Raw genomic sequence first — 9811 nt, 5'->3', positions numbered from 1 at the left:
AAGTAACGAGTAACTTGAAGTAACTGAGTACTTTTGATAGAAGTAACTAGTAATGTAACTAAGTTACTAATTTAAAGTAACTTACCCAACACCGCTCTATAGTCACAAGATCTCAATTTGCGTAAGGCAAAATCAGAGTTTGTAAAATTCCAGTGACCTTGTAAGTCAATATTTGGTATGGCCACCTTAACTCTTCAACAGAGCCTGAAGTCTCTTAGGCAGCTTCCTTGTCATTTCTTTAAGTTGTTTTTGGGAATTGTTCTTCAGGATTCTTGAAGGTAATTCAAAGCGCTTCTCTGGATGTTAGCTGACTTTTCTTCTGTTCTTGGTTGAGTTGTACATCTCTTGACATCCTCATATTGGTGATGATTTGAACCGAATATTTCACATTTGGATTCATCCCTCCATAAGACCCATTGCCACTGACTTTCCATCCAGTTTTGTGTAATTTCAAATATCTCAGCCTTTTCTCCCAGTTTCCCTTCCTTAAGAATGCTTATCCAAGATGAGCTCTATAAATCCTCTATAGGCACATCTAGTTGGTATTTTCCTTTTAATTTGATCTGTTTAATTTGCTTATTTCCATGATTATTATTTCTATTAATACTGAGTACGTGTGTAATATAACAATTTCAAGCTGACAGGCAGGAAGGTGGAGAAAAGGGACACAAAGAAAAAAGTAGAAAGACCTGAACGACAGCTAGGGGGCAGTAAAAATAAAGCTACTACCCATTACAATCCTTTCTGTGGCTGTAAAATTAAGTTAGAAATAATTACTTCCGGTTAAAATATGATTTATTATTAATAAAATAAAAACAATGTATTGGTAACAGACGAACAACTGAACAGACTTGAGGCATGAGACCAGGCTACTTATACGTGACACTACACTATTATACCAAATAAAAAACAAAACAAACAAGAAGATCGTGTTAAAGAAAAAAACGCTTCTACACTTTGGGGACGCAGGTCAAATATGGGCCACTGCACTGACTAAATATGTCTAAGAGTGCTGGTCTGAATATGGGAAAAATAAATAAAATATACAGTACATTCGCACCTTCATGTAGAAACTGCGTCACACAAAACTACGTCCGCAGCTTTGGGGTGTTTTATTTTGAAACGCGCTGACCGGAAGCCCGCGGTTTCACGCCGAGGCTGTTGAAACAGAAGCTGGAGGACGGGAAGCAGGAACTAAGACGGGGGAAGTAAGAAGTGTATAATGAGCGCACTGATGTTACGCTCATCGGTCCGGTGTTTGGTGACAGTTTTCGGCACATTTTCCGCCTCTAGCCGCAAAGTTATTGCACAAGCAGCAGCTGTTTCGCACCAGTATTATTTCAGAAAAACGATGCACTATCAAACGGAGCAGAGAGGACACCAGAACTCTCCCGACTACCGGCTTTATTTTAGTAAGTTAATTTCCGCCATTGTGAAAGGAACCATGCCTGTTTTTGCATTGAATGCTGCAGCTGGTTAGCACAGTCTCAAAGGTTGGTGTCCGACCGTGTTGTGGTAACCATAAGACATCGACATGCAGGTCAAGGTAAACGCTTGACCTTTGAGTTATATTTCCTGCCCAATTGGCTCTTTTGCGGCTTTGCTTTTAGTGCCAAAATCCCGCTAACGCTAGCCGTCGTTGTCACGTGTTTTGAAAGTACGCGTAAGGAGAAACGAGGAAGAGGTGCGTGTTCCTCGTGGGTTGTACTTCCTGTTTGTTGGCCACGTGGATGCCAGTCATGCAAAACCGAAAATGGATGCATTTCTATCATCAAGACACATCATATCAAGTCAAACCGTGTTGTAGATCATGGATTTTCTTTATCAAAATGTAACAACAGGGATGAAACCAGATATAAAGCTTTATTCAGGCACAGCAAAGGTCCATGCTTGACCCCAAAACCGCACTGGGGTTTAACTCTGATGTGGTGCTGTGTGATCGCAATCTACACCTTACAGGGAACTCCAGTGCTTCCTCAGTGACAAAAGCCTAACTTAATTAAACAAATACATTTAGCTTCCTCGTGAACATTATTGTGATAAGGAGGAGAGAAGCTGAAAAACTAAAATAAACTATTCTGGTTCAGATTGTGAATGGCACTAAGCCCAAGCCAGGAGAGTGTAAGGAGTTGGGACAGTCCAGTTTGTTCACACTACAAGGCACTGTTTTCTTGGAGTATTAAAATGTGTTGTATGACCTCACTGTTAGCGCTTTACTGCTGCATCAGTAAATTACCAGAAAATGTAAAAGTGCCACTTTTTAAATGAAAATGCAAGTATCAATAAACATGAATATTCAAGTTATAGTGTGCACATGGTAGTAATGAGGAAACTGGACTGGAAATGAATGCATTTTTGCTTTTCACAATAATAATTGCTTTAAAAAAAAGGGAATTTGAATCACAATTTTAAAGAAAATGCTGTAATATTTGATTCATCTTGTTTCAAGCAGAAGGCTGCAGACATGCAGCAACAACATGCACACTGCAGTGCACTAACGTGTGGGCTGCATGCATGGAAATGCACTGCAAAACGTACGCCTGAGAGTGTGTTTGGGATTGAACATTGCTTTGGTATTGTGCATTAGAAAGGCAATTGTTCTTTTCCTGTTACTGTCAGTAATACAGGAACTTCTTAAAGCTTTGGCCACAATAGAAGGGCTGTACTGATGCCTGTGATTTATGTAGATAATTTATTATTGTTTAGTCAAATAATAAGACTCATAATGAAACTTTGTCAGAAGATTGAGCAGTTTAAGTTAATTTATTTTTCCCACCTGCATAATAATAATAATAACAATAATAATAATAATAATGATCAATGAATAGATTAACATCAAAAGTATTTGCACATTTATTGAACCCTGCAAAACTGTCTGAAACTGAAAAGCTTTTGATTTTACCTCACTTTCTAGTTTCCTCCATTGGCATTGAGAAAGTAGAGTAATAGTGTACCTATGACTGGGCAGTATATCAATTAAAATATGTTTTCAAAAGATATTAGCCGACAGCGTCATTAATACTGTTATAGTTTGATGCTGTGTTTTGTAAAGCTGTTCTTCTGTAAAGCAGTGTTTGCAAGGTTTGTGTCTGTCCTCGGTGCACTGTCTGAGTGTAACCTCGTCCCTTGAAGCTTTGTTTTGCTGCACCAGTAATAGCTTAAAGGCTTGACCGTGTATATATATTTGTCTCTGTTCTGTTGCATGTGACAACATACACCAAAGTCTGTTGATTTGTGGACACAAGGACAAAACAGGGGTTGCTAGTCTAGTTGGTGTGAATGTCATTTTCACTAACTGACTGAGGCGGCAGTTAATTAAGACCTTGTGTTTTTGGGAGGTAACATAACTGTTTTTGGTCAGTGGAATCTGGTGGGACGTTAAAGTTTCACTTCCTTGTGGTGAAGAGCTTCCTAATGGGAGCTAAAGCAGTGGCAATTTCTGTGCCAGTCAGTTCTCCTTTTTGCTTGAGGTTGTGCTTATTGCCGTCAACTGCAGGTAACACTGACTCATCAGAACCTCATACAATCCCCACTTCAAAAGCCCAAGTCCCTGCCTGAGTGATATGCTCCACCACCACTAAAGCAGTTCATTAGGCATAAAGCTCAGACAGGACCACTCGAGCTTCAATCCAAGGAGACTTGTTTATACCCCACAGACGGACAGCATTTGGGCAGAATGTCCTCTCTGTCAAGGGAGGCCATCTGTGGAACAGTCTTCCTCAACCCATTAGAGAATGCTCTACGCTCAATTTGTTTAAGGCAAAGGTTAAAAACTGGTTATGGACAAATTGGGTGTGTGATCATGTATGAGTTGTATAGTTTTAATGTTTTATTTGGGAACAGAATGGTGTGTATGTGTAAGTTTGGTGATGGAGTTTTTATTATGAATGAAAGATGAATTTTTATGAATTATTATATCTATTTTTTATGCTTAAGGACAACAGATGGAAATTAGCCCTTGGCTATAATCTGGTATGTTTACATTCATGTAATTTTATTTTTTTTACATTTATGTTCATTAACACGCACTGTCCTAAATAAAAAAAATAAAAAAATATATGAGTAATACTTATATTTTAAACACCAGGAACAAGTGGCACCCCAGTTCTTTGAAATATGAACTATGACATCATTGTCATTATTATGATTTTTTTCTTTGTATTTTATGCCGATTAGTCTGTTTAAAAAAACTGTTGTGACATCTCTTATGATGTTTGTGTGGAAAGTGTCAAGATATAGATATCCAGTCACCTCAAAAATAACAAGATTTAAGTTTTTGTTCCCTACACAGACGTCTGGAATTCAATTGTAAAATGTGTGTTAAGCGTAAAATGTTTATGCACAGAAGTACTTTGCTAAAGTTTTAATTTATGTTTTGTTTTTTTGTTTTTTAGAAACCTCAGATGGGAAATACATTTCGCCATTCCACGATATTCCACTAATAGCAGAGACAGAACAGGTAAGGGTTAGATAGCAAAGGTCTGTTTTCACATGAATCTAATATTCTAACCATTTTTATTTATTTTATTTTCTTAAGGAAAATGATGTACCTGCTAAAAAGTTCAAGAAGAGTGAGGTAAAGTTCGATTAAGTGTTTCAGGTCACTTCTACCAACATAGGTGTCAAACTCTGGCCCGCGGGCCAAATTTGGCCCGCAGCCTAATTACATTTGGCCCGCGAAGCCAAACCAAATTACTAGCTGGCCTACTGGTATTATACAGCTCATATATATATTGTTTAGTATTAAGCTTTGCTTGTTCCATATTCAGTTTTTCAGCAAAACGTGTTTGAGTCCATAAGAAAAGATTCATTCTTATATCTGGAGGATTAAATATATTTCAATAAATATTAACGTTAGCCCGCGACTTTGTTCCAGTCTTGAGTTTTGGCCCACTGTAAAACAATCAGGATAATGTATTTGGCTTTCTTGGTTTCTCTCAGGTGCTCTACAACATGGTGGTGGAGGTACCGAGATGGTCAAACGCTAAAATGGAGGTAAGAATAGATAAAGTAGTCATGTACGTACATGCTACAGGTAAGGTATCACACATTACATTCTACTATACCCTATGACAACTGCTGTTGCACTGGAAAAAAGGTTATTATGCACAGTCATCTGTTTTTAAGAAATTGTAGTCGTGGTTTTGTTTTTAAGTCAGATAGCATAACGACAACTGGAAGACACTTTATTTATCTTTAGATAAGCATTTGATGTGGCTTTTTGAGTTGTAACTGACTTACAAAACTAAATGTAACTCACCACAAGGAAATTTATACCGCATTTAAAATGTAATGGAATGAGTTGCCTCCCACTTCTGAAGTTAGAATAGCAGTGCCCTGAAGCTGTTTTCATTTAGCTAGCTAGCTAAGCATGAAAGTGAATTTTGGGGAGTTCCTGACATTTAAGAAGTGAAAGTTATTTACCTAATTTCTTCAGCTGCGCTTCAACAGTGGAAAAACAACAAACATGCACATAAAAACACACACCTTCATAATTGCTTCAATTCCCAGATTGCGATAAAGGAACCGCTGAATCCGATCAAGCAGGATGAAAAGAAAGGAAAGCTCCGCTATGTTGCCAACATATTTCCCCATAAAGGTTACATTTGGAATTATGGGGCACTTCCACAGGTGAGGAAAAGCACAGTATGAGATAAGCCTCCTCCTTCTTCATTTTCATCATATCTGTTTCAAAATAACAGTACTGCAGTTCATTTTGTTGTATTTAAATATATTCCAATAATTATATTTTACAAATACCTGCATGATTGTTTTCTTACATGCTTGAACTGAAGACGTGGGAAGACCCGGGCCAGAAAGACAAAGAAACTAATTGCTGTGGTGACAATGACCCCATTGATGTTTGTGACATAGGCACCCAGGTAATACAGCTTAAATCTGTACATTGATTTTATTAGAGACATTCTATTAGGTACCCCTTTCTAGGATTGCTTGCAAGTCATATCTAATGAATCATGAGTCTTAGATATTTGTGCTATCAGTTAGGTGAACAGGTGCACCTAATGATGTGGTCAGTGAGTGTATATACATGTGCAATTTATGTAGTATTGCTTTTTATTAATTGATGATTTATTATGTGTTGTTTGGTTCTTCAGGTGTGCTCTACTGGTCAGGTTATCCAAGTAAAAGTGCTTGGCATCTTGGCCATGATTGATGAAGGAGAAATGGACTGGAAGGTCATAGCTATCAATGCTGAAGACCCTGATGCCAAAAATCTAAATAGTGAGTGTTTTAAACTAATGAAAGTCAAGAACTGGTAACATGTAATTAATTTAACGTACATTAGTGATTATTAGTAATTATTTTACTGTTTCATGGCAGCAGAAAGATTAAGGCAGATTCAAAATGATAAAGTGATCTGCTCTCTACCCTGATTCAAAAATACCATTTCATTTTCATCTGCTTATTCTATACAAGAAGATTAAGCACATGTAGAGCTGTTTAAGGTTAGCTATGCAGCCAGTATGCACTACTTGTCAGATTTGCCCACGTACCAGGAGCGAGATACTAATGTACCTGCCCATTTCAGATTCAGTTGATTGTTTATCCAACACAGACATCATGGGAGAAATGCAGACTTGCACTCTGTAGTTAAGTCTGTACCCTGTGGAGGTTTTGCTGTAAACATTGCTGTGTTTATATTCAACGTGTCTTTCCAAAACACACTGTACCCTAGCCAACATGTTTAATGCATTTCTTAACCTCATACAGCATGTTCTAAATATTGTTAACCCTGCATTCATTTTAACTTGAATCCTGTTGTTGTATTAGTGTTGTATAGCTACATTGTGTCATAAATTATAATCTTAGAAACTGCTAACTGTAAATTTTCTCACTGAATATTTGCTGCACAATTTAGTTCCCAAATTCATGTTATTGAATGTGTTTTTTCTGCAGATATAGAGGATGTCCGCAAGAACCGACCCGGTCATTTAGAGGCCACTGTTGAGTGGTTTAGGAAATATAAGGTGCCGGATGGAAAGCCTGAAAACAAATTTGGATTCAATGGGGAGTTCAAAGACAAGGTACTTACTACCTTTGTAACAATCATATGACATGACAGTCTGCTACTAGTTGCAGTCCATGCAGTTAGCGAAAGAGGCAGCAAAAAACAAAATAGTCTCTATCTCTGTTGATAGGACTTTGCAGTTGAGATCATTAAGTCCACCCACGAGCACTGGAGGGCACTAGTACAGAAGCAAAAAAATACTGGAGGAATTGACTGGTAAGTTAGTTGAAGACAAAACTCCTGCTTTATGTGTTTGCATATGATGTAAAGGTGTAACTGGCTATGAAAGTATAATGAGCACTACTCTTTGCTTTTTTCTTCAGCAAAAACACGTTATGTTGTGATAGCCCTTGGAGATGTACCACTGATGAGGCCAGAGAAGTAGTTCAGTCGGTAAGAACTTTACTAGTTCTTGTTTCACACTATTGGTAGCCATTGCAGCAGTAAGATATAAAGCTACACGATGAGTAAGTGTGGTAGGTTTATTTTTATATTTTCATTCTCCAGGCTCCTGCATTTGGCAGCGCACATCCTGTGTCTCCAGAGGGTAAGTAAAAAAAAAAAGACTTATTAATATATTTCTAGCTACATAAATTAATCGATGAATAAATAAAAGTGAGAGAGAAGAACGTATTCCAAGAATCATACTTGGATTTCCACACAGGGAAATTGCTTTGCAACAGTTGTTCAATTAAAAAAATAAAAGAGATACATTTTAAATAATTCTTTGCCATTCTAAACCTCTTCTTGCACAGTGGAAAAGTGGCATTTTGTCTGACACTCCCAAAACAGCATGGATACAGTCAAAACATCTGAACACCTAATGAGGGATTCTTCTGCAATCTTATTTTGTATGGAGCCATTTAAAAGAGAGCCATCGACACTCTGTTATTTGTTGAATAAAAGAAACACACCAAGTGAAGAATTGTGCTAAAGTACCAGACTTGAAGTCGGGGCTGATTTATGGTGCCACAAGTGACACGTGTTTGAATTTTTTGCTAGTATGCCAATTATTATTTGTCATGGGGGAAAAAGGACTCCTTTTTTATGATTGTGAATCATGCTGTATTTGTATTCCAGGACTGTTGTGGCCATGTCTAGTTTATATTTATATAGTCCTCTAATTTCCTGTACAAATGTAATTGTTCTTGCAGATACAGAACCACACACTTTATATGTAACAAGTAAACGTTTGTGTAAATTAAAAGGAAAATCTTAAACATTATGTGTGTTTTATAAGTTCACATCACAAATTTCAACTTGTGGATAAAACACAGAATTTAGATATTGTGATTAACTTGGAAGTAACAAATAAAAGTGCTTTAAATAAATATAAATTTTATTTAAAAAAACACCCACATATCAGCAACATCAGGAATGATATAATAAACAGCTTTCAAATAAACTGCATTCAGTACATTACAATACTTACAGTATTAATACCCATCCTCAATTTGATTTTCTTTTTTCTTTTGTAGCATACCAAACTTCAAGAGAACTAGGGAAGCTTTAAAAAAGTAAAATTACAGGCAAAAAGTTGCACTTTTTTTTTTTATACCTTTTAGTGTCTAACTGCAAAAAGACCAAGTGTGTATGAACTGCTGGCTTAACCTTTGAGATGAGCATACTAGCTAAGCCCAGAAAATCATTCAAGTAATGTTGACTCACTCAGAATCACTCTGAAGCATCTTCAAGTATGGCTATGCTTTTTAACCCGCTATTTCTTACTACACCTTGGCTCTCTCAACAACGACCTGCTACTGTAGCTGGGTACTGTACAATGAAATTTAACATTTCTATATGATTATTTTTACAGAACAGATTAAAAAAAAAAACTAGAACTACTGACTGAACTATGGGGATACTATAACTGTAACCATTGCAGCGACAGTGAGTGTAATATTTACAAAAAACTTTCTGGATTATCTAACCAAAATCATTTTAACTTGGGAAAGGGTCTCAAAGGACGAACTATGGTAGAATTGACAAACAAAAAGAACCAACATGAACATTGAAGAATGAGTTATACTCCTGAAATACAAATTCTTGGTATGTACATTGTGACATAATTTATTTTTTTTAACACATAAACAATCTGTTTAAATAAAACGTTTTGAAATTCTACATTACATTTTTTTTTCCTGAAAAAGAAATGAAGTGCTTTAAGAAAATGAATATTGAAAAGTGGGGTGAGTTGTTGCTTTAGCATGACTGTCATTAATTTAATTACATTAATTCAATCAAATAGATTGGGAAGAAGTCATTGTACAGTTGCTTAGTGGTTATAAATAAATGTATACACAGGCACAAAGATGTGCAACTATTTTAATCACTGCTCTGGTCTTGCTTCGTAACATAAACAAAAAATTGCTTTTTGTTGTTTTTTTTTTTGTTGTTTTTTTAAAGTCAATATCATTCCCTTTAGTCAGCTCAGTGCATATATGTTCAGATTACTATTACCTCCATTCTCCTTGCTAAAATATACGTACAAAACTGCAGGAAAGTATATTTTTCCACACAAAATAATTTTGTGTGAAATATAACAAACAAGAACCATATTGGGATTCAGGATGCAATGGCAAGTCCCTGAATATGAAAAAAAAAAAACAACCACATTAATACAGGCAATGCAGATGTACACAAAATTAATTGAAAATGTCCCTGATTTTTGCAGTAATATTAAAGATTCAAGTTCAAGTAATACTTTCTTGCAGATTCATAAGAAAGTAAGAAATGAACTTTTATGCCTTTTGGTGGCCTGAATTTTAAGCGTGATCAACA

The 9811-nt window shown here is 36.3% G+C and overlaps 1 protein-coding gene across 2 annotated transcripts; it reads left to right on the top strand.

Annotated features, from left to right (window-relative positions):
- Nucleotides 1-1131: 1131 nt before the first annotated feature.
- ppa2 (inorganic pyrophosphatase 2) lies at nt 1132-8250 on the top strand. 2 transcript variants are annotated; one of them, XM_005726841.1, is made up of 12 exons: nt 1132-1412; nt 4395-4459; nt 4538-4576; nt 4942-4995; nt 5512-5631; nt 5796-5882; nt 6117-6243; nt 6919-7046; nt 7161-7246; nt 7354-7423; nt 7538-7577; nt 7786-8250. In XM_005726841.1, exons 1-12 carry the CDS (start codon nt 1223-1225, stop codon nt 7806-7808), a joined length of 1029 nt encoding a protein of 342 aa, XP_005726898.1. In that variant the 5' UTR covers nt 1132-1222; the 3' UTR covers nt 7809-8250. The 2 variants fall into 2 exon arrangements, with proteins under 2 accessions (XP_005726898.1, XP_005726899.1); XM_005726842.1 differs by lacking the exon at nt 4538-4576.
- The last annotated feature ends 1561 nt before the right edge of the window (nt 8251-9811 follow it).

The sequence above is a fragment of the Pundamilia nyererei genome, unplaced genomic scaffold, assembly GCF_000239375.1.
Source record: "Pundamilia nyererei isolate P.nyererei 1_Seehausen unplaced genomic scaffold, PunNye1.0 scaffold00022, whole genome shotgun sequence".
Taxonomy (NCBI): domain Eukaryota; kingdom Metazoa; phylum Chordata; class Actinopteri; order Cichliformes; family Cichlidae; genus Pundamilia; species Pundamilia nyererei.
The sequence above is the reverse complement of the archived record's forward strand: the minus strand, read 5'-3'. Positions and strand labels throughout refer to the sequence as shown.

Excerpts from the sequence above, each read along its gene's own strand:
- ppa2 (XM_005726841.1), top strand. The coding sequence starts at position 1,223 with ATGAGCGCACTGATGTTACGCTCATCGGTCCGGTGTTTGGTGACAGTT. Across the intron at positions 5,883-6,116 it reads TTTGTGACATAGGCACCCAG|GTGTGCTCTACTGGTCAGGT; the intron begins GTAATACAGCTT and ends TTGGTTCTTCAG. Across the intron at positions 7,578-7,785 it reads ACATCCTGTGTCTCCAGAGG|TGGAAAAGTGGCATTTTGTC; the intron begins GTAAGTAAAAAA and ends CTTCTTGCACAG.